Source organism: Nansenia antarctica (genome assembly GCF_963989245.1).
Source record: "Nansenia antarctica genome assembly, chromosome: 6".
NCBI lineage: Eukaryota > Metazoa > Chordata > Actinopteri > Argentiniformes > Microstomatidae > Nansenia > Nansenia antarctica.
In genome coordinates, this window is record NC_137676.1 from 59,534,553 (window position 1) to 59,560,341 (window position 25,789).

General features: G+C 45.8%; 1 protein-coding gene across 2 annotated transcripts; it reads right to left on the reverse strand.

The window, feature by feature from the left end:
• Window positions 1-854: 854 nt before the first annotated feature.
• Window positions 855-21,079, reverse strand: galnt7 (UDP-N-acetyl-alpha-D-galactosamine: polypeptide N-acetylgalactosaminyltransferase 7; the record flags this gene model as incomplete). 2 transcript variants are annotated; one of them, XM_080534933.1, is made up of 12 exons in its annotated part: window positions 855-992; window positions 1,442-1,570; window positions 1,900-1,998; window positions 2,374-2,592; window positions 3,042-3,164; window positions 3,602-3,719; window positions 7,337-7,519; window positions 8,347-8,426; window positions 8,664-8,794; window positions 10,443-10,609; window positions 18,980-19,416; window positions 20,954-21,079. In XM_080534933.1, 12 exons carry the CDS (start codon window positions 21,077-21,079, stop codon window positions 855-857), a joined length of 1,950 nt encoding a protein of 649 aa, XP_080391059.1. The 2 variants fall into 2 exon arrangements, with proteins under 2 accessions (XP_080391059.1, XP_080391058.1); XM_080534932.1 differs by having other exon boundaries at window positions 18,980-19,422.
• Between the last annotated feature and the right edge of the window lie 4,710 nt (window positions 21,080-25,789).

Genomic DNA, 25,789 nt, shown 5'->3' on the forward strand with positions numbered 1-25,789 from the left:
ATTTACACCTTCATTCAAGGCCCACTGCATATCTCAAAATGTTAAATTTAGAAATAAATCTATATACATCATACAAAAAATTGCATACACAATCAATCATATCATACCCACAAAGAAAATAAATAATTTTCTTAATTCTGCTTTGAACAAAAGCTGTTGTTTTGATTCTGGTTTCATTGTTGTCCTCATCATAACATACTGCTTACATCCTCATGTACCCCCCTATACCAAGCTGGATATGTGCAATTGAAAAAATAAATAAAAAAACCCAATCCCTCCCCATGTTTTTTCTTTAATGAAATTCACCATCTACAAGAGCCACAATATGCTAACCTCAAGCCTTCACTGTGCCAATGACGAACATCACTGAAGTGGTAAGTCCTTTCACATCTCATGAAGACGTCCAGTGTTAAAGCTTGATCATATCTGAAAAAGAGTACGAGTGGACATGAATCCATATATTGCAGCTTTCACTAAACTAGGATTCCTAGTACCCCAACTGGTGGGCAGTTCATCCAGATTACTAGTGGTTGTGGATAGATGAATGTTGACACAGATCACAGAACCCGCCACCAAGAATAAAGTGTTTTTTCTTTGTTACAAAAATGTTGTCTGATCCCCTGAGCAAAATCCCCAAGAACCCACTAAGATGCAAAAGACAGCGAAGAGAGCATGTAAACATCATCTACAATGGGAAAAAATCCATCATCCATCTGTGTGTATGAGAGTGTGTATGGAGAATCATAAGAGGGACATGACCGAGAGAGCACAGTTCTCAATAGCAGTATGTACACCTGCACACAACCTCTTGATGTTGCAGTGAAACAGGGGAGTCAAGTTCCTATTGGGTGGCCTCACACCGCTACGATATTGTTCATCTCCCATTTCTGAGTGCTCTTGATGGTGTCACAGTCAGCTATGAACACTTTGTGGAGGACGTCCGAGCGGTCCAGGCATTTCCCGGTGGGAACGTGTGTGAACCTGTGGAGCTCCTAGGTGGGACGACAAACACGTTCAATATCAACAGAACGGGAGTAATCAAGGGATATGTCTAATATGAATTCCCCCTTTCTGTCCTTGGATGGAAATCAATAATTATTGATCACAAAAAACAAGCAAATTATAAGCTAATTTATTATTTAATTATTAGTAGGAGAAACTTCATAATCTGCCATGAAGTGCAAGAAGATGCCGTATGCAGTAGACTTGTACAGCAGTACAATATCACATTTAAACATAAACGTATCTTGAGTAACACACTATTCAGTTCTTCATGTATTTGTATTTATTACACTAGACATGTATCACCCTCCAATTCTCACATCTTGTGTGCTGGTATAAAGGTGAACCTTCACCCACAACTTTAACCCACCCACTCCTGAGGCTGGCCTCACCACAGGTCCCACCTCCTATAGGAGGTCAGACGCCGCTGTGTGCTTACCTTGAAGTACCTCCACTCTGTGTGTTCGTTCATGTTGCAGTGTGTGATGATGACCGCCGACCCGTCGGAGCCTTTGGTCAAACACTGGTCGTACTGCATCAGCTGGTTGGCTTCGTTGATCCTGAAGAGCTGAAGACACAAGGTCGTCAGTACAAAGTCTGACCATGTATACTGAAACATGTATGCACTCACTATAATGTAAGTCACTTTGGATAAAAGCGTCAGCTAAATGGCATATATAAATATAATTTATGGTCCAAATGGGTTTGTCTATTGTACAGAGTTGTACAGAACATGTTAAGAATGAGTTATTATTCATTATTGTGTCAAACACCTTACTGTGATGTGTGGACTGTACTTAGATACACATTGGTAAAATGTTCCTTAAAGCATGGTTGCACTACCTCTTTTCATTCATCAGAATCACAATAAAGGAAGTGTGTTTCCAGAAGTCTTACCTGGTTTCCTCCCATCCTGTGACAGGGTCCGATCTCCACGGTGCCTCCGTTGGTGTGGCCCATGCTGTCTATGCAGTAGCTGGTGTCATACCCTCGAATCTGAGACGACAGCAGGAGGTCAAATATACACCCCTCTCCCTGGCCCATAACACAATCATCTCTCCAATAGGGTTTTCACTCAAATATAAAAATATGACTTAAGAAATCAAATCTATAACATATCATACAGCAACTTTGATACACAGAGGCAACACAATGCGCTTCACAGACATTAAGTAAAATAAGGCAGAATAGCCAATCAAGTTAAAAAGACTGGACAAAACAATAGAGGATGAAAAGTATTGTGACCCTGGAGGTTCAAACAGTATCAAAAGCAGGGATGCAAACTGGTTAGGGGTGGCAGAGGTGAGAAGGAGACGTGAGCTGGGGAAACAGACCTGCTAGGGGGCATGTATTTGACAGACAGTGGCCTACCTCTCCCCACTCCACGTTTTTGGGCGGCAGCGGGTAGTGTGCGGGAATATCGTAGGCGATCTCCTCCATGAACCACTTGAAGCTCTTACAGCGGTGCTCCTCTCTGAACTTCTTGAGCTGGCTGATGTCCCCGTAGGCCAGCGTCAGGGTCTCCGGCCGGCTGGCGTAGAAGTAGTCCTTGTATTCGTCCCACCACACCTCCACCACGCGCACGTAGTTCTGGAGGGAACACGACACACAGCAGAGCGATTGGTACACCTCTTCATGAACCTCCCTTGAAAGGTGTTGGTTAACGGACCAGCATGGAGAATTCTGGCTGAGAGCCAAGCTGCTTTAGTCGGACGAGAGGCGCACCCATATGCTCATATTGTCCACACATTCAATCCATATCAACCACCTGATAGGAACACTAAAGAAACCAGCGATGCTCATGTTGTGTAATATGCAAAATGTAACTGAGTCACCCTGGAAGCTTTCCATATAAGACTAGGGTGAAGCTAATCAGTGGACAGAGAATCAAAGTAAGTAGATGGGCGATGGATGCTTACGCCAGAGGGCTATTTGATTTGATGTATTAGGATCCCCATTAGCTGAGAGTCAGACCTTGAGTGTTCTACTTGTGTTCTATTAGAGTGTTCTACGCGGGCACCCAGACTGTCAACACTGACCTTCAGTGTGGGCGAAGAGCCCACGTGTGCGGGGGGCGGGTTGCCTTGCCAACCCTGCAGGCGGTAGATGTGGCCCACGCGCGAGCAGGGCACGAACAGCAGCTGGCCGCCACATTGCCAGATCTGGGCCGGACACACACACCCGGACACACACACAGACACACACACACAGACACACACACACACAGACACACACACACACACACACACACACACACACACACACACACACACACAGACACAGACACACACAGACACACACACACACACACACACACACACAGACACACAGACACAGACACAGACACACACAGACACACACACACACACACACACACACCCATCACTCAGGTATGGTCGCCAAGTCAATATGCCACCGCAAAACAGAAGTCAAAGAACTACATGAATATTTACTAACAAACTGTATGACTAAAAAATACATACATAAATGCATGCCAGGAAGCTTTAGTTGGTCTTACAGTTTACCTTGTGGGGACATTTCAACGTTCTATGACACACTGAGATATTCTGTGTTCTTATTGGATTTCTGTGGCTGTTACCTTGTAGGAGATCTCAAAGTTCTCCCCTCCCCAGATCTGCAGGCCCGGGTCGTACAGACCCAGCTCAAAGAAGAAGTCCCTCTCGATGGCAAACAGGCCGCCAGCCATGGCAGGAGACCTGGTGGACACACAGCTCTCAGACTGTACCAGAACTACATCTCCCACGACCCCAGGGGAGGTTCATCACGCAACTCACGCAGAGAAGACAAGAGCCAAGCCTGAGAACACACTGAATTTGTAGTCTTTTTTCATTCCCCTCAATGATACCAGTCTGGAGCTGCTCAGAATGGGCAGCGTTTGGATCGGCTAGAGTACCACTGGATAAACCGAGGGCAGGTTTGTATATCCAATCACTGACTACATGTGCTTTGCACTCATCACTCATTATTGACGTGGACACAATAGCATTCAATGGAAATCCCAGACTGATATCGAGGCACGTGGAATGAAGCAACATTCAGTCTGTTTCCAGGCCAGGCTGAAGCAACAGGTAGCAGGGGAACACACGGCCATGATGGAATATGGAAACGTACGAAGAATGAACAAAGATCTGTGAACTGTGAAGAGACCACTGATCCCCTAAAAGAGTGCTCCCGACATCCACGTGACCCATATCATGGCAGTCTTCCTAGTGGAACCTCACTGTATATCTTGTTTAATTATGCGGCGTGGTCGCCGGTCGGCTATGAAGTGGAGAAGACGAAAGAGCCTTGAGGTGAGAAAACCTCGAGGAACTGAGAGGCAGAGAGCAGAGGAGGAGTCAGGGGTTTCAGTCATGTTTCCCATTAAAGTGTCAAGAACTCGAAAAGCACCGTTGAAGCGACGTGATTTATTTCCCCATATCAGAGACTATTAGCCGCTCGTGTTAATTCAGTCATTGTGTTTTATTTGGCCAGGCCATTTATTTAATAGCAGGAAATTTTACACATTAAAGCGGAGGCAAATCCATGTTAGAGTGACACACCTCGATGGAGAGATTAATGGGGATTACGTCGCTCATTAGAAAAGTGACATCTAGGCAGATGCATATGCAGATACATCGAGGCAGAGCTTGTGCAACGTAAAAAGTGGAAATCAGAACAGTTGAAACGGAACACCAAGTCAGTCGTAGTGCCAAAGAGCAGAGTCCAGTAGTCAATGATGCCCGCCGTCGAAGACTCGCACCAGCCAAGAGCATACACACACCAGGGTTTCCGTTAGAAAAAATTGCCGCCGGACATCGTGTCCGGGAAGATTTCGATTTACCGGACAAACGTGATATATTCCGGTCATCATATTAAAATATTAAAAAAAAAAAAAAAAAAAAAAAAAAAAATCTAATATAGCTGTTTGTCGCGGTGATTACTGTTGTGTAGCGGCCTATATATGCCATTTAATGTCTATTTCTCATCCGATACGATTAGATGCGAGCTATATAATATATAATAATATAACATGATTTGCATGCGCGCTATGCCATTATGTCCAGCGCTGAACGGGCGCCTCACTGGGAACTGAACAGACAGCATCGATCAATGAACAGACTCCACATTACGTTAACTGAAGTTTGTTAAATTGTTTGGGATTAATGTGAGTTTTCTATTTTCTCTTTCCAGTTTTACCCTTTTTTTTTATCAATAAAACAACGTCATTTCTATAACCAGGTCTCGCTGGTTGGGAAGGCATTTCGTTTAGCTGCCTGTCAAATCATACTTAATCGGACTCGGGAGTATGTCAATGAGGAGAACATAACTGTTTATTGAGAAACAATAGGCAGGCTGGGATACGTATATAAAGAAATACCACAATGTCTAGATGTATAACATTTTATTGAACAGTGCAAGCATGTAGGCTTCTGGCGTGACATCGTACCCCTAACGTTCTTAGGGCTTGTTTGAAAAGCTTAGACTGAAAGTTAGTGCCCTGGTCAGATTGTATAACAAGAGGAAGACCGAATGTGGAAAAAAACGTTGTTAAAGCTTTCACCACTGAGCTGGCTGATATGTTACGCAACGGAACAGCTTCGGGAAAACGAGTAGCAGCGCACATAATAGTAAGCAAATACTGACTTCCACTTTTAGTCCTAGGCAAAGGTCCAACACAATCAATTATTACACGTTCAAATGGCTCCCCTATAGCAGGAATGGGATGCAATGGTGCGGGTGGAATGGATTGATTAGGCTTACCCGCCATCTGACAAGTATGGCAACAGCGGCAGTGCTTGGCAACATCCGCCTTCAGTCCGGGCCAAAAGAAATGTTTCAATATCAGCTGATAAGTTTTAGTTATACCTAAATGTCCTGACCACTGGCTCTCATGTGCTACAGATAACACCTGTTGTCTATAACCCACAGGCACAACCACTTGTTTTACAGTATTCCACTCACAACCATTTGCATTAGGAGGAGACCATTTACGCATTAATATCCCATCGTTAAGGAAATAAACTACGTTGCCCCCTATTTCAGATTCCTCACTAGCTGCATGTAAAAAACATTTGTTTAATGACTGATCAGCTACTTGAGCGACACGCAATCGCTCGCCGGTTACAGGCAGAGATAGGCTGTCAGCGGATGGTATGGTAGGACTCGGGGAGGATGGTAACTCTACCACTTTCTCCCTGGGAGAAGCTGAAACAATCGGGTTCTCATCCCTTTCAGAAAAGGCTTGCATAATCACACTATCACAGAGAGAAACATCGCTATCCTCCTCTCTGCCTCGACTCGATTGTGCACGAGTTATAGCGCACACCGGAAACAACCGCTGTTTCGCATAGGCAGCCTACACATTAGGAGTCATCATCATGCCGGTGTCAAATCATATCATAATAAAATAAATACATAGCCTATATATTCGTCTTTTTTAAAATAGAAGGAATCAGAATGTGAACTTTAGCGAATTGTATTCAAATTGTGCTTAGAGGGAATTATTTTCACCGGACATTTATGTCCGACGAGTTTTCAATTTGTCGGACTTCAAAAACTTTTACCGGACAAAGTCCGTGAATTACCGGTTAACGGAAACCCTGACACACACACTCACACCATGCAAATCCCACCGCCCATGCAGCCTCCGTAGTAACAACAACCCCACCTCATGCACAGACACACTCCATCCGCCGCTGTAGCATTAGTACCCTCCCTCCCTCCCTCCTTCCCTGGGGTGGGCTTGGATCTAGAGGGGGGGGGTCAATTACCGATAAGGCTCAGTTCTAGTCAATCTCTTGGCCTTCTCCTGGCTACTGAGGGGCGTGCGCTTCCAGAGCATGCTCCAGTCCCACGCTCCGCGGGCAAAGCCGTCCTTGTCCCCTCCCCCCTGGGGCTCAATGGTGAAGACCTGGCCGTGAATGGAGTCTATAAGAGGCACCGTGGAGACCGTTCTGGACCGGGGGGGGTGGGGGGGGGGGGGGGGGGCATGCAGAACACATGCAGAACACACACAGACATGCACAAGAACAGACACACGCACACACACAGAAGCAGACAAACACAAACACACACACACACACACACACACACACACACACGCAGAGACACACACATAGCAACACACACACACACACGCGCACACAGACACACACACACACACACACATGCACACGCGCACACATGCACACGCGCACACAGACACACACACACACACACACACACACACACAGAGACACACACATGGAGGGGGTGGGGGGGAGAACAAAAACAAGAGAGGTGGTGTTTTAGATGAGCATGCGTGGCATGGTTTGGGTTAAGCAGTGTTTACCGATAGGGCTCGGTCCGGTGGCTCCTCTTAGCCTTCTCCCGGCCACTGAGGGGGACCCTCTTCCACAGCAGGCTCCAGTCCCAGGCCCCCCGGGCCAGGCCGTCCTCATCACCGCCCTGCTGGGGCTCCACCGTGTAATCATTGCCGTCTATGTAATCTATCAAAGGCACTGTGCAAACCATCCTGGAAACAGGCAACGAGAACAGGACACACACACACGTACGCACACACACACACACACACGTACACACGCGCACAACAGGGCGTCACAGTGGGGCAGCAGGTACGCTGTAGTGGTCCTTCCTGTAAAGCAAGCTGTATTGCGTTTGTGTGTGAAATGTGTGTAAATAAAGCTACATTTCATGGGAGTGGTTTGCCAGGATTAGAGGTCATCATCTGTGATAGCTCAGTACAGAGGCGTGGAACAACTGTTGACTATCCTCAGTCGTGGAAAACCTCACCTACTGTCAATCAGGGGAGGCTGGTGGAGGTAGAAATCGGAGGACGGGCTCATTGTAATGTATGCGATGGAATGAACATGTGTTTGATACCACTCATCATTCTGTTCCATGTATTACAATGAGCCCATCCTCCGATTTCTACCTCCACTGCGATCAATGATTGCCGTTTCTAACATCAACATATCACAGACATGTCATGTGTATGAGGTAACATGTATACCGTGGGCCACCTTACACAATGTTTCAATGTCCATGTAAGCCTATAAGCCTGAGAAATGCAAAATTACAAATCATAACATTGAAAAGATCATTGAAAGATCATTGAAAGATCATTGCATGTTTGGATGAAATAATCCAGGCGATACATAACCTAGGACAGTCACATGATGACAGTGACGTGATATTAGAAGAAAGGGAAGACAAACAGTCCTGAGAGAGAAGGGTCTGACACACGGCTGCCTGTCTCTTTCAAGGTTCTTCCTGTGTAGATGTGTGAAACGTTGTGTATAAGTATAAACAAGGTTTGGTCAGGTGGTCCGGGGGTCATACCTGTCCTTGGATATGGGGGCCACCAGGGGGGCGTACCAGTTCACTGCCACCTCACAGTGGGCGTCCAGGTAGATCAGCACCTGGGCCGGAAACACACACACACACACACACACACACACACACACACACACACACACACACCTTTAGTGTACACACACAGACACAGACCTTTAGTGTACACACACACTCACACACACACACACACACACACACACACACACACAGACACACAGACACACACACACACACACGCACACACACACACACACACACACGCTCCTCAGTAGTGTGTATGAGTGTGTGTAGTCTGGTCCTACCTGTCCCACGGTGGCCTTGCGGGCCCCGATGCTCCTGGCCTGGATCAGGCCCTCCCTCTTCTCGTTGCGGTAGAGTTTGACCAGGCCGTTCCACCGCTTGAGGTACTCCTCCAGCCTCTCCTTCAGGTGGACTGGGGAGACGGAGGGACGGAGATAAGGAGCTGGTCTCAGGGACGCAGATTAACACTGATCATAGACTAAAAAGCATCCTCAGTGGGGATTTTCCATAGGAAGTGTGATTTAATCCTGGACTAGGCTTAAGCCTTGTCTGTGAAACCGGCCCTTAGACTTCTGTTAGTGTCGGAAAATGACACTAGTAGTCGTAGTAGTTGTATTTGTGCTTCGCTGGATTGGATGTCACACCGATTTACGTAGATAATACAACGTTTACAGTGTTCTATAAAACTATTATGTAGGCGAGTACAAAGTTCAAGTGTTTTTCCAGTTGACACAATATCAGACATCTGAAGGACGCAGCTCATGTTGGGAGGTACCATATCTTTAGATGTGCAATCAATATACAAAGCATCACTTTATCTAGTAACATCAAATCAAATCAGACTTTATGTTCAGTGCCTTCGTAAGTTGTACATTTATTTTATTAGGATAAACCCCTTGAGATGTAATAAGTAAGGGGACAAAGATTTATTTTCTTCTTCTTTTGGCTCTGCACTCCAAAAGTTTTGATTTTAAATCAAACAATTATGACCATGTTGCGGTTTGCTTAAAATGAACTAAAAGATTCCTCCAGAGTTCTAGAAAAAGCTCTTGCAGACAGATGAGAAAAAGATTAACATGTAGCAGAGTAAAGTGGAGAAATATAAACAACTGCTTAATTAAACTAGTATATTCCATTTAGCTGACGCTTTTATCCTAAGTGACTTAGATCGCAGTGAGTGTATACCGGTAATGGCACTAATTAAAGTGGGACTCTTTCTGCCTGCAACACAGATTAGTGCAACAAAACAACCCTCGTCTATGTGTAAATGTTTATTTCCTTTTTTTGAAAACCTTAAATATGTTTCTGTTGCAGCACTGTGAGTGCAGCTAAATCAAATCAAATCAAATCAAATTTTATTTGTATAGCGCATTTCTCACAAGAAGCGACTCAATGCGCTTTACATACTGACAGCCGCAAGCAGGCAAAAGTAAAAACCTGTACACTGTGTAGCCAGGAAAAAAGGCGGTGAGGTGCTAGCCACAACCTTGCAGTGGGAGGCTGGTACTATGAACGGGTTCTCAGAGCTCTCCTTAACCTACTTCCAATCAGCCACCACCCCCCCTCCCCTCACCCCTCCACCCCCTCTTTGGACGAGTCTCTCACACATACGAAATGCTAAAGCTAGGGCTGGGGCTGGGCCTCACAATGCCAGGCTGAGGGAGCTGTGTGTGTGTGTGCCTCTATGATGGCCTCCTCTCCCTTCAATGCCAGTGAGATTTAGCATGACAAAGGCCTAGTGCTGTTCCAGAGTGATGGTTCAATTTAATGAGGGCAGGGCAGGATGGGGTTGGGCCAACAGTCAATCTCCAGGCAGAGCTGCATGTGAAACCAGGGGCCATTTGAAGGTTTACATTGAGTCATTGATAGATAATTATATCGCAGTTTGAGACTACCTTTGTATTCAGATCAAGTGGATAGATGATTCACTTACTTAGACAAATTGCTTTGGATAAAGGCGCCTGCTAAATGGCAAAAATGTAAAATGTGAGTCGTAGGCCCATATATAACTCCATATATAACTCCATATTTTACTCTGTTGGTGAGATTGAGGCTGTTACCTTTGTTGCTGAAGTCATCGATCATGACGATCTCGGCCAGGTAGCGCGGCGGCGTCCTCTTGATGACGCTGTGGATGGTCCTCATCAGGGTGGACCAGCCCTCGTTGTGGAACACGATGATCACACTGGACGTCAGCAGGTTCTCATCATAGTGCCAGTACTTACACCTGGGAGGAGAGATGGAGAGAGAAAGAAAGAGAGAAAGAAAGAGAGAGAGAGACAGAAGAGAGAGATAGAGAGATAGAGAGAGAGAGATAGAGAGAGAGAGAGAGAGAGAGAGAGAGAGAGAGAGAGAGAGAGAGAGAGAGATGACAATGTTATTATTGAATAATATGAAAAATAAAAAGAGACATCTGAAACATTATATACTTGTGTGGGTGGCAGAGTGTGAATATTTTTTAAAAGAGAGCTTAAAACACAAAGTTTGATTGATTGATTGATGGTATATAAATAAAGTTTGATTGATTGATTGATATACAGTAAGAATGAAGGAGAGGGGGAGGGAGAGGAGAGAGTGGTATATTGAGTGAGGCGCCGTACATACATACAGTAAAGGCCTACATGTTAAATGTGAAATGTTGTGCATTTTGGACCCGTGGATAGAGACCTTGTGGTGGCTAGAGAGTCCAAGGCTGAGGACCTTCCAGACTGCTTTGTCTCAGCTAATCATATTCAGGCCTCACACTGAGACGTTCTAGAACAATGGCCTGGCCTAGACAGACAGCACAGAGTGCCACAACAAGAACACATTCAAATCTGCCACAGCGGCTCATAAAAAACACACACACACACACACACACGCACACACACACACACGCACACACGCACACACACAGTAAAGCCCTAGCTTAGCTTACAAGCACACAATAGCAACTCCTGCTAGTGCCTCATGTAGTCCAACACATAGCAGGGTTAGCCCAGGCCTTAGCTTAACCCCCTCCATAACCGCCCCCCCCACACACACACACACACACAGCTCTCTGCTAGCAGTTCCGTGCTGTGTCCTAGTCACCACCCCTCCCCCCCCCTCAGCTCCCTCCATCCCCCTCTTCCCCTCCCCCAGCAGAGCAGGCCATCTGTGAGGCAGGAAGACAGCCCTACTTTTTGCTTCCTCGAGCAAGACGCTGTGTGTGTGTGTGTGTGTGTGTGTGTGTGTGTGTGTGTGTGTGTGTGTGCATGTCCCAGTCTCACTTCCTCATTGTCAGAACACTCCCTCACCCTATAAACCCTGGCTGCTCTACCGGCACAGTATTCATTACCACATGTCACCTCCGGGCTTCCATCCAGCAAACCCCCCCACCCCCCACCCCCCCCACCACCGCCGGGCCGGCAGAAGCCCTCCAGCAGCAGCTACATGTCTTTAGTCCAGGGAGAGAAGGCAGTGACATGATGGAGGGGGCTGGTGGACCCTGGCGGTGGGGGGCTATTTGGGAGCAGCTTTGTACGGAGGCTATTTGGAGCAGCTTTGCGCTCTGGAGGAAAATATATTCTTGAGTGTCTCACGGACGGACGGACGGGCGGCAGAGTGAACGGAAAAGCCGGAGCGTTGAGGCTCATGGAATTCCGAGGTCACTTGACCCTGGAATTTGAGCGACGGCACATGGACAGGGCAGTGTGGAATTCAGACGCGAGAGAGAGAGAGATGGGAACAGGCAGGAGGGGTCTCTGGTTAGGACTGGACAGAAGGGGTCTGTGGTTTGGGCTGGGGCTGGGCAGAGGTGGTCTCTGGGTAGGTCTAGCCTAGTTAAGACAGAGCCCTCCAAAAGGTCAGCCTGTTCTCCTGCTCAAGTTGGATTATTGCATTTAGTGAATAAATGGGTCTCTTTGTAGATCCCTACATGGTGTGTGTGTACACTAAAGGTGTGTGTATGTATTGGTGTGTTTTACATTGTACATGTAATGGTGAGAGTGTGGGTGGGGTGTGTGTGGGTGTGTGTGTGTGTGTGTGTGTGTGTGTGTGTGTGTGAGAGAGAGAGAGAGTGAGAGTGATTGAGTGCATTGCAGGAACGTTTCAAAACAGCTCAGTGTCCAGACGAAGCACCTCATGTCAATCACGTTTAGAGAGACTCCAGGTCTCTCTCTCTGTCACTTCATTTACTTCCAGCCTGTTAAACCCAAGATCTACGGCCCTGTGTTGGCAGAGCAGACTGCCAGCGATACTTAGGTTGCGGGTTCAATTCCTGCAGGGATCATAAAGGCAACATGCAGTAAAAAGTAGCCTAAGCTAAATGGAACCAAGTAGGGCCAAGGAGAAGCACTAAAACACACACTCGAGACACTCGGGGCTTAAAGCCTCGTCCAGGACTGAATCACCCTCGCAATGGAACACTGAGGACTGCTTCTTAAGTCTGAGATCAGCGTTAATCTGCGTCCATGAAAACGGGCCCTTAAAGAGAGCCGAGGCGTGGCCGGTAGCAGATCCACAGCGAGGCGGTAAAGCAGTGAGCAGAGAGGCTGCTGGGTCGAGGCTGTGTGGGGGCAGCCGGGGTTAAGATGCAATCAAATGCGCGCTCATGCCCACGCGCGCGCACCCACACACACACACACACACAGTGTTAAGTTGCACAAATACCAAAACGAATACATCAGTGGATGTGCTAACTAAACCTTCAGAATCATTTGCTTTGGAGAATGTAGGTCATGTATTAGGTAACGTTAACGCAACCGTGCTGTGGAACAAGGCCCGGGGGAGGAGAGGGGGGGGGGGTTGCAGTACCTATGAGTTTCTACGAAAGCCGCGCTCCTTCGCAACCCCCGACGACGACACAAATAGAACGTACTCAGTGTTGTGTTTGGACCCGTCTCAAACAACGCAATGGAACAGCAAGGAGGCTTGGATTACTGTCTGTGTCGTATGTGTGAGTGTGTGTGCGCATGCGTATGTGTGTTTGTGTGTGTGTGTGTGTGTGTGCGTGAAGAAAGGGGAGAGAGAGGACGACCCAGAGGGAGGCTCTGTTCCAGAGACTGGAGAGATCTCAACCGGAGCTGGCAGCAGACTACAGGCTGACTGCACTGTTAGCGTGTAGTGACACGACTCCGCCACACATCCCACCCTCCCATCTGCACTGAAAACACGAGGCGTTGTGCGAGCATTGCTCACTAACCAGGCCGGATATGGAGGCTTGGAGAGTCATTGTTGTCTGTGGAAACACTGTGTCACATGGGCCGTAAGACAACAGGGCCCTGTGCTGTGCTGTGCTCTACCCAGGGGGAGATAACATACACACACACACGCACACGCACACACTCTGAAGGGGTAGTGCTCATGTGACCGTGAGCGTGTGTGTGTGTGTGTGTGTGTGTGTGTGCCTGAGAGAGCGAGTACAGAAGAGAGTTAGCACCTCATGTTCAAGAGTCTCTCCTCTGTGTCTCTCCTCTGTGTGTGTGTGTGTGTGTGTGTGTGTGAGTGTGTGTGTGGGGGGCTCTGAGTGAGCTGAGGTCAGTCGTCTTCCTGCCTCTTTAAACGCACCGCAAAAATGTGAATGGAGTCTCACCACATTCAGCTGACAGGACCCAGGCAGACAGCCCTGCACAGCCACAGGCACACCCTAAGTAACTCTCTATCTCTCTGCCTCCCTCTCTCTCTCTCTCTGCCTCCCTCTCTCTTTCTCTCTGCCTCTCTCTCTCCCTCCCCCTCTCTCTTGATTGATCGTAAGTCGCTTTGGAATAAGGCATCTGCCAAATGCCAAAAATGTAATGTAAAAGACTCCCTCTCTCCCCTTTCCCTCTCCCTCCCTCCCTCCCCGTGTGTAATGTCCAGGGTCTTATAATTTTATAGTTAGCGTACACGTCTGACAAGCTCCTCAGTCCTCATGAGTGATTGCAGGTATGCATTAATAAAACACACAATATTTTATTTCACTTACTTGTCCAGCTACTACTGAGTACTGACACATGTATACTACATCATATTAAACCTCTCTCTGACAACACACACATCCCTGCAGTCCCTAAGCTGCTCGTTTCTGGGTCAGCCAACTGCAACCATTGAATTTTGAGTCACTCAACCATCTTCTAAATATAAAACATCTTGGTCTACAAGTCACTGAACCATAGTCACAGTATGAACAACAACTCCCACCTCTCTCTCTCTCTCTCTCTCTCTCTCTCTCTCTCTCTCTCTTACACACATATAGGTGTAGACTGTCAACACACATGTATATCATGACTGGGTCTATTTAAATAACTGCCTAGGTCTTTTTAAATAAATAAAAAAAAGGCAAATATTGGTTGGAACATTATTGCAGAACTGAACTTGAGCTATGGAACATTCAACAGTTCCCAGTAATGCCCTCCTCTCCTGTCCTCTCCTCTGCTCTCCTGTCTTCTCTACTCTCTGGTCCAGTCCAGTCCTCTCCTCTCCTCTCCTCTCCTCTCCTCTCCTCTCCTCTCCTCTCCTCTGCTCTCCTGTCTTCTCCTCTCCTCTCCTCTGCTCTCCTCTCCTCTCCTCTCCTCTGCTCTCCTGTCTTCTCCTCTCCTCTCCTCTGCTCTCCTGTCTTCTCCTCTCCTCTCTCCTGTAGTCTTAACAGCGCACCACTGGCTGTCTGTTAGCCAGTCTAATTGACCCAGGCGCGTTCCTCATCACAGCTGTTTACGTTTCCTCCCGACTGCCCCTGGAGACCAGCTGTGGTGAACACACTCAGCAGCCCTGGCCTGGTCCCAGCGCTGGGTCCAGCCCGCCTCCAAACACACACACATACATACATACAGAACAGCGGTCGGAGGAGGAAGAGAGCCTCCGACGGTTTCAGCCAAGCGACACACTTTCTCTGCTTCCTGGAGACTCAGCAATTTTTCAGTCTTTCTTAACCGAAGACCTCAGATAAAAAAAGAAAAATCGACTTCTGCCATGACTTGGCCTGTTTTAATAGTGGCAATTGTGAGCCACCTTGTGGTGAAAAGCAGAACTACAGGAGACCTTTGACACAGCCCTGTGTTGACACTGGCCCACCTCACAGACAAACACACCACTGTATATCTTCATGATAAGGGGTAATAATGTGTCCTAAGTTAACAAATAACCTGCCAGTGCCAATGCCTTAGAAACCTTTTATTTCCCCCAGGGAAGGTAATAAATGTCCCATTCTAACTCGTGGTGTACATGTTTGCGAATGGCTAGTCCCCCCAGAACTCTGAGAGGAAGTCCATGTCACTGGCTAGGGCCTAGGGCTAGGGCCTGTCCTACCGTTCCACATAAAGCCTTACACAAACAGCCAATCCAGGTAGATTTCCTTTAGAACAGCTACAGCCAGCAGCAATTCCTTCTCTCTCATCAGTACATGGTTAGTCTACACTACAGAAATGTCAATAAAAAAAGCCTAGGGCAAACATCAATGTGACACACCTGGATGAATAAGACCAGAGAAGCATCTGTGGTTTATAGAGTAGAATTACACTTTCCTTTCAGATTTTTTTTTTTTTTTTTTTGAGACCATGGAACGTTGGAAAGGGAGACAGACGGGCCCAGGTGGCGGGCCGGGGAAACACGCTGATGTCAGGGACGGTACCGCTCCGCTAGCTACCACACACAGAGCCTCACACTGCTGTTAGCCTGCGCAATAACACTGCGAACCTCGTCCGGCTGGTTCGATCAGTCAGGCTGGGGGAGGTTCAATCATACTGGACTGTTGTTACAGGATATCACGTTTCAGATGTCGATTTCTATCTATTTTTAGTCTATTAAATTATTCAATTGTCATTTTATTTTGTTGTTGTTGTCTTGTGGTGTGAGTTGCTGTAACGCCACTTCATTTCCTAGATCTACGTAGTACAGGCGGCCATCATGGATTCCACAACACTGATCTTTGAAGTCTCATCTCCGCTGTAGGATGTCCACGGAAGCGGCAGTGTCATTCATAACACTGCACTCCAGTCCATCCTTAGCCTACCACACACCAGACAGGATGGTCTCATACCACTGACGCACAGGATGAACGGTGGCTCACACACCACGTCACATGACTCAGTCGACCATCCGCCAGCCTCACTGTTGAGTCCAGGTCACTGCAGCCACCAGAGGAGGCATCACCAGCAGCATCATAACTACTCTACACTAAACAGCCAGTACAATAGGATAGTAACATTTGTAAAAAAGAAACAGTTCTGAATTGTCTCCATATACAAGCGTTGTCATCGTGGTAGAACTAGTAGGCCTACACCTTACAACACTAATAGCCCATCGATCATCTCCCTACATGGGATGATTTGGACACTAAACAGCCAGCACAATATGACACAATATATGTTGTGAATTGTCTCCATATACAAGCGTTGTCGTCGTGGTAGAACTGGTACATGTTGCAACACTGATAGCCCATCAATCACCTTGCTGACTGTGGAGTCCACGTGGCACCGCCAGCTACATAGCTGGGCCCTCTGTAAACAGATGCCTGCTGTAACACTGTATCACAGGCCCTGTTCAGCCTGGAACGGTCAACAAAGGTGTCCTTTATGTGGGCAGGGGAACCGTGAGAAGACCAGAACAATCCAACTTCAGCTGTTTGATTCCCCCCCCCTCCCCGAGTGATTTTTTTGTGTACTCAGGAAGAGGGTGTGTGTGTGTGTGTGTGTGTGTGCCTGGCTGCACTTCAGTCACTACCTGAAACTGTATTCTACCTCTCTTACACAGACAACTGAGCACGTTGAGTGCTGACTCTCTCAGCAGTAACAGTTGACGGAAGGATAACGACACGTCACGCTGCCTCACGGCGAAGCAGACAGCCAACGAGGCCGACATGTCCCTCCATCAGTCTCTCCTGTCTCATCTGCCTACATGTCCCTCCGTCAGTCTCTCCTGTCTCATCCGCCTACATGTCCCTCCATCAGTCTCTCCTGTCTCATCTGCCTACATGTCCCTCCATCAGTCTCTCCTGTCTCATCTGCCTACATGTCCCTCCATCAGTCTCTCCTGTCTCATCTGCCATCGTACACATTGTCTATTTTCAGCCGTCATATGCAGACTTGGCACATTTCATAGTAACACTGCCCATCCCATTGTGTATTTTACCACATATCCCCCACTGTATACTGCTTGTTACTCATACTTTATTTACTCATCCTATTGTTACTATTCACTTAGTACTGTTCACTTAGTACTGTGCCTTTACTCAGTGTGTCCCACAGGGTTGTGTGTGGTTAGGGGGGGAGGGAGCGCTAGCGGAGAACATTTCTGTCGTCCACGGGGGAGTAGGCCAGTAAGTGTATTCTCCGGCAGGTGCACATTTAAATGTAAGATCATCCACTCTCCCCTGGATCCACTCAGCTCCACCAGTACATCAGACAATACCACTTTGTAGTTGAGGAGGATATACTCCTTCAAAGGGCTTGAAAGGCTACGATCTGACCCGTTTCTACAGTACGGCCCAACCATGAACATGAACTGGTAGAGCATCTCAGGGGAGGCCTGTGGACACCGCAGGTGTAGACAAATGTATTTGTTGTAAGTCACTTTGATTAAAAGGCGTCTGCTAAATGCTAAAAATGTAAATGTTAATGACTGCTCTTCTGTGGTCGATGCTTTATCTGACGTGGCCTCCCCCCCGCCCCCCGCCCCCGCCTGGCCTCGCCCCCCTCCCCTGCCCGGCTTCCACGTTTAGGCTACCTCTGGAGACCCTCGTCTAAGCTACTACCAGTGGTTTCTCATCACTCAATGACCGACACCGCTCTGCAACTTAGTCGTTCCCCGTGACTGAGTATCATTGAACCAACTGTGGAATGCAGCCCAGCAACAGTCCACAGGCTAATGGGTGAATGAAAGGCTGAGTCAGCCTTCACAATGTGACAGTAGATTTATAGAGACGCCTAACTCAGTGACACCCATCAATTACCTAGATTGTAGCGCCAGAGCCTAATTAGTCCCGCCATAGTCTGATAACAAACCCGAAATATTTTTGAGCGACACCATTTTTACACGTGAGCAACGCCATCTTTGGGATTCATTCTCCCAAAGATCTCCCTTCCCTCCCCTCAGAGGGTCCGGGGTCCTGTTGACTCTGGCCCGCCCAGAGCTCAACACTGTTGGACGAGTATGATAGGCTACGTTACTACGGTGTTTACATTGTGCAAACCTTTAAAACCCTGACCCATACTTTGTCATACCAGTCTTCCACTGTGTGTACTGGGTGGAACAAAGGACTGGGTACACCGGCATTCAAGTGAAACATGACATAAACAACCATCTCGTTACCCAACATTTGTTACCAACAACCAGATAACCACGGCATCCAGGTTGGGCAGCATTGGGTCGGTTTGACAGACAAGGCTTAAGCCTAGTCCTGGTTTAAATCACACTTTCAATGTAAAATCTCTGTTGAAGATGCTATTCAATCTAGGATTAGGATTAAGCCTGGTCTGTCAAACCGGCCCATTGTGTGTTAGTGCTAGGCTGAGACAAACGTCAACACACACAGTAGCTCTCTCTCTCTCTGTGACCGGGGGAGAGCCTACACCTAAAACAAGGACAACCGTTAGGACAACCGTTACCAGTCTGATACTTGCGTGACAGCCGTTACTTGTCAAAGCGTCATCGGCATACTTACTCTTCGTGGCGAATGTCGCTGATGCTCCTGTCCAGGGAGATCATGTCGCTGGCCACCATGTTGAAGCCAAACTCCTTGATGCTGGTCTGGACCGAGTCGTGGTACTCTGTCCCCAGGACAAAGGCCTTGGCGCCCTCCCCGGGCCCGTCCTGCACGCCGTGGGGCTCCGGCTCTTTGGGCTCGAAGTTCCCCAGCGTGCCCTTCTTCAGGACCGGGAACGAGTAGAGGTTGGTGTGGGGCTTGAAGGTGACGTACTGCTGCTTAATGATGTTCTCCTGGTCCTCGGCGGCGGGCTTGCCGCGCAGGGGTCTGTCTCCCTCGTTCTTCTGGCGGATGGACTCCAGGTCCACCTCCACGCCTTCCACGTGAGGCCAGGGCACCACCGGTTTGAACTGGTCCGCCATGTCGTGTTTGGGCAGCTGGTTGGCAGCATCTCCCCCATCCTGGAGAAAGTAGAACAATAGTTAGCTTTTCCTAAACAAAGACTCGAGGGCCGATATATTTACATTACATTAGACATTTTTGGCATTTAGCAGACGCCTTTATCCGAGGCAATTTACAACAAATACGTTTGTCTAAGTACAGTGAATCATCTATTCATCAGTCATAGCAAGGTAATCTATGCTATGGCCAGGGGCCATTGGCAGTCACAATGAATAATTAAGATGTTTCGACATACATGCACAACGTGTTCACACAAGTTCTGTGTCCCATTGTTCTACTCTACCTCTAACTACTACCTGAAGCACCCAGTAGCGCACTCCCCCCTGACATGTGAACGGACTGGTCAGTCACCTCCACACACACACCGCCTGATTGACGTCATCCTCAACTAAGAGGAACTACCAACCATTATGTTTCAAATCCAAGACAGGAAGTGCACAAGTGCATACTTCGGGAGAAGGGTGGAGGAAAAATGGGACACAGCAATTAAAATGCTCTGCATTTTTTTATATCTAGATGAATGTGAGTGGCATGTCAGTACCCATAATTCAGTCACTAATTAAAATACCAATGCAGCCTCAGCCTGAGGACATCTTTCATTATGACTGCTCTTATCAAGCCTACACAAGATCACCATGCGCAGAGAAAGTATCCCATCATCACCATGCAACAACTCAACACTTCATCTTCCTCTAATGGACACATCAGCTGGTCCTTCTTCCTGTTTCTTGCCTTTAGATGGCTGGGGGCAGACTAAATGGCAGACACGGTCTAGCATATTGTAACAATATGACTATTTATGGTTTCTTGTTTATCATCCAAACGTTTCATAGCTAAAAGTGTGTCTGGTAGCTGACCAGCTGGCTATCACTCCTGGGTTTTGACAGGAGGCACAACGTGCAGCTTTAAGTGACAGTGACTCTTGACTCCTGATGAATTCACTCCAACCTCCTGCATGTTCATTTAAATGACTTGCTGTCTAATAAGAGGGCTATTCATTCAATGATATCAGAATAAAGGAACAATATTCGAAAACATTTGACACATTTCATGACATTAGAACCATTTTGGAGGAAAAAAAGGGCCAGCTAGTTTAAAAGCCTTCCGGGTTTGACATCCACACTCAGCAGGACATTGAGGAATGACACTGTGGTCACATGCAGAGACAGCTAGCCTGCTGAAGGTTCAATATGACACATGGTTATATCTGGAAGAGACTGCATGTTAACCTTTATCAGCCTCCATCCAGACAGACAGACAGACGAGTCCACATCTGTGTCCTCAAACAGAACGTTAGCTTAGCTAGGCTAGCTATCTCCATGACAACCACTCAGCCTGGCTAGCTTGGTTAGCACCGGGAGCTGTTAGCTAACTAGGGTACATTCACATTCCTACACACACATATGCATATCTTAATAGACCACAGGACACGAAGCAACACCATGAAAACCATGAAAAGAAATGACGAAAATGAAATTCGCGTTAGATGGACAGCTATCCGATCCATGTATCGAGGAAAATGAACCCTACCCGTTTCTTCTCAAAGGGGTTGTCGTCGTTCTCCCTGGGTGAAAGCGAAGACCAGATCACCACCAAGCCCAAAAACGTGCCGATGAAGATGAAACTACGGAGAATAAATCCAACTTTCAACCTCATTTTGATCGCGGACACTCGCTATAGCTTCAGTGAGGAGCTTAGCTTCCTAACGAACCAGAACCACCCCCCTGGTTCACCCCTGTCACAGCCAGCCTCAACCCCACGCTTCTAGCGCCTCTTTCGGGTCGAATCCCTCTCGTCTCCGTGCCTGTTGGGTGTGGGACAAGCCTCTCTCTCTCTGAGTCACACACACACACACACACACCCCTTCAGTACATGGAGGGTAAAACCCTGTCCCTCAAAAGTGAAGGTTGTACTTTCTAGTGCAACGTAGCCTAAATCTCACTACTACTGGCGTTAGTAATGCAGCAGGCATGTAGGTGGGGCAGGTACTCCACACACGGATGCAGAGTTCCTCAACCAGGATTGAAGCCACCCACCCACACGTGTCTCACTAGAATGGCACTGTTAGGAGTGGAGAGGACTATGATCACGGTCGTATTTGCATAACAATCAGTGTTCGGCTACAGTGTTTTGTTGTTGTTGTTGTAAAAACAAACAAGTCATGATATGATGTGGTGTGATATCATCTACCACCTCAATGCTGCTAAACATTATCATATCATTCAGGGGGGTATTCCATATTATACATCTATGTCTATGAGGTGTTCCATATTAGGCCTATATATATATATATATATATATATATATATATATATATATATATATATATATATATATGGGGTATTATTCCATCAGTCTCACGAAATGTAGCAAACATAGGCCTGGATTTTCCTTTAGCCACGTTGATGGAAGGTATACCCCCCCTGGTGTGGCACACCACCTTGTTGATTGAAAGGTGTGTTACAGGTTCAGGTTCAGGTTTACACATCGGATGGGTTGGATATACATATGACAAGGGAGGGGATTACAAGTAAGCTATGTTTCCAAAATATGTTTTTAAAGGGAGGCTTACTGCAGGGGAGGGTAGTGGAATTAGGCATACACAGACGGGCGCCACTGTCCTACTGACACTCATCAAGGGCCACACTGTCATGTAGGTTAACCAAAGCTGCTTACAAGGGGTATACGTATCACAAATACATCTCTGGTTCATATCATATGGAGGTGTTGCTTGTCATTGTCTCAGCACTACAAACCTCCCAGGTGAAGATTCATACTGAGAAGGGAAATGTGTTTCACCAGCAATGGGTAGGTAGACAATAATGTGAGGGAGAAATACACACTGGTTATCCCTGTTGTGGGTCTATGCTCTAAAAGTTACTACGAGGGTAAAGTATAGATTATCATTTTATTTAAGGGTATTTTTTGTATATGTTGGTTTCATCATTAAAAAACGACAACCCTTTTTTATACTGTAGTCATTTCAGGGTACCAAAAGTAATGGGACAGATGAATATACTCTAAATTAACCGCTCATGTTTAGTATTTGGTCTGCAATCCTTTGCTGATGGAAGAATGATTCACTTATTTAGACAAAATGTATTTGTTGTAAGTCGCTTTGGATGAAGGCGTCTGCTTTGGCATTTAATGCCAAAAATAGAAATGTAAATGTAAATGAATGCAAAAACTGCCCGAAGTCTGTGACCCATTGACCCAGAAGCTGGGTATGTTCTCTTTTGATGATCAGCCATCATCAGGGAGCCAAAAGCAAGTTCAGTTGTATTTAAATCTGAAGATCGACATGGCCAGTCAAGAACTTTTCTCTTTGTGGCACTGAAAAACTCCCTAGTTGCTATGGCAGTATGTTTTGGGTCATTGTCTTACGGTAAGATGAAGCGCCATCCAATGAATATGGAGGTATTTTCTTGTACTCCAGCAGTAGTCAGTAAGTAGACTTCAGAACACATTCTGCTGCAGCCATCAGTGGCTACATCATCCATTAAGATAAGTTAGCCTGCTCCACTGGCAGCTACACATGCCCAGACCATAAGCCCATGTGTTTTACATGAGGTGGTATGCTGCTGTACATCTTGGCCAGATCATTTCCCCCCCCCTCCAAACCATCCTCTTGCTGGTATGAACATATCCGTCTTATCTGTCCACAATAACCTTTTCCAGACTTATATTTCTGCAGGCTTTTAAGATATATATATATATATTTTAGCAAACTGTAACCTGACCCACTTATTGCGGATAACTAGTGATTTGTGCCTTGCAGTAAAGCCTCTGTTGTTCAGCTGGTGATGTATTCCACAGATGGTCGTCGTTCAGGTTCATGTCTACATCCTGCAGAATGGTCCTGATCTGTGGAACCTTTTTTTTTGTATTATTATTAATCATGGCGAGCATTCTTAGGTCATCCACTGTAGAAGTCTTCCTTAACCTATACCAGGCCATTACAATTGCTGAGCTCACCAGTGCTTTCTTTCTTTTTAATAATGGTTTTTGGGGTAAATGTAAGGTTTTGGCTATGGTTCAGATGTATTCTAATAGCTCAGTCTCATAATGACTTGACTGTGACTGACGTCTGGTTGGTTGTCATGGTGACAGACCAGTAACAGACAGATCAGTAACAGACAGACCAGTAACAGACAGACCAGTAACAGACAGATCAGTAACAGACTCCAAAGGCAAACACAAAGAATCAATACAGAACAGACCTCACTAACCAGAAACATGTGTTAAATCTGACAATCTATACCTTAACCGCATATTAATTTCCTTTCTAATCCAGACATGTTTTACATAGGGTGTAAGTGTTAAGGTCTCTGTATCAAGAGTGCCACTTCGAGTAAATGAATAAAACAATTCTAAACTAACTGGTATTATCATGGCTTATGCTTGCATTGGGGGAGGCCAATAAATGACCTTTCACTTTCCTCTGTCTCTCATCATCTATATGTTGCTCACTCTAGTTTAGTGCATAGATACAGTGGCAGGATCAGGGTTGGAGAAGCTACTTTGGAAATGTATTTAACTAAATTAGCAATTACTTTACAAGGGAAGAAGTTGAACCACACTAAAGCTGAGAGAAATATACTTTGTCAAATTAAAGCTACCTTAAAGCTACTAAAAAAAGGTTAGGAGTGTAGTGAGTAGTGACAGTATCTCTACTGAAAACAAGATTTGAATTTGGCTTAACTACCACCAAGCTGCAGCAAAATGTACTAATAGTTGAGCTAAACGCAGTGGAACTACTCACCAGCATTGGCCATGAACTATTTAATGAATAGACAATATTAATTCTGAGCCTTGAGTCATAAACAACATGTCTAACACAGACACACACAAGTTTTAGAAGGGCCGGTTTCACAGACAAGGCTTAAGCCTAGTCCTGGACTAAATCACACTTTCAATGTAAAATCTCCATTGAAGATGCTTTTTAGTCCAGGATTAGGCTTAAGCCTTGTCTGTGAAACTGGCCCTATAGTGTTTGGAACAAGATGTCAGGATCACTTCAGAGAATAAATGAAAATGCCAAAAACAGGAGACTGCTGCCCTCTTGCGTTCATTAATTGTAACTACGAATAACTTCAGCTTTGGTTCTATCAGCCGATTTACCACCATAGAAAACGGTAACGTATCGCAACTTAGCTTTCGAGACACCGAGTGACAAACATCTCAAGGAACAATTAAAACTTACCTACATTAGACTCCACATCTAATGTACACCCTGAAAGTGTATATGTGCTTGTTTGTTGGTGGTGCATTTCCATTCATTCATTCATTCATTCATTCATCTTCGTCCAGTGCTTGTGTATCCATGTAGAACACGAGTCACGACTGGCGATTCTTACCTATGAATACAAACCAAATAATGAAGGAATACTTGCCTGATTTGTCTTCAGTTACTTTGTTTTCAGTTAAAGCCCACGCCAGTAATTCACGAATCTAATTATCACAGTTTGTGAGTTCAGCATTATGTTTTCCTCCACAGTGTTTGTTAACAAATGTACAAAATGATATAATAAAATAAACACTAAATTAATATGTCATTATATTTAAGTAATATTCTACAAATTGTTTACAGGATATGGGCAGTCGATATTGCAAGTAAAATGAGCAGTAGATACATTTTACAGATTAAATAATAAATTAATATCTCCTCATATTTAAGATTATTAATGCTTTATAAATCATATTTTTCGCACGGTTTATATCTATCGACAGTCTATTTTGGAAGTACAAATCAGCAGGTAATCTTACAGATTGCACTAACGAAACTCGCCGACAGAGGGAGCACAATCCTTACATATGAACAAGGACCGAGTCAAGACCCAATTAATTATGGAGATACGCACACATACTATAAGGATGATATTAGATAATCAAATAATGCTCACAAACACAATCAAACTTTAATTCGGAATACATGTACCTTTTTCCAGTTGTATTAATGTTAACTTTATTTTCTTTTTGAAAAGAAAAAACAACCTTTGAACAAAACCGATTCCAAAGTTGACAGTTAGGCCTACATAGTTTTCGTTGGCTGAACTTTATAACTCCAAAATGGTACAATCACAGAGACCATAAATCATAACAAAACCCATTCAAATGTACACATAATATGTTACTTTCTTAAAAAAAAGAACAAATAAATAGAAAATAAATATACTGAAAAAACAATCATTTTGGAAACAATTCCATTCCATTTCCATCGTCATGGAAAATAAATAGCTACACAAAAAGAACAACCCATGAGTCTTCCATATGGTACAAATCCACCATGCAACCTCTTACCAGAGAGTAACAGGGAACATTCTTCTTTTTTCAACCTGAACCAGAGCCAGGCTACTGGCCCTGCCT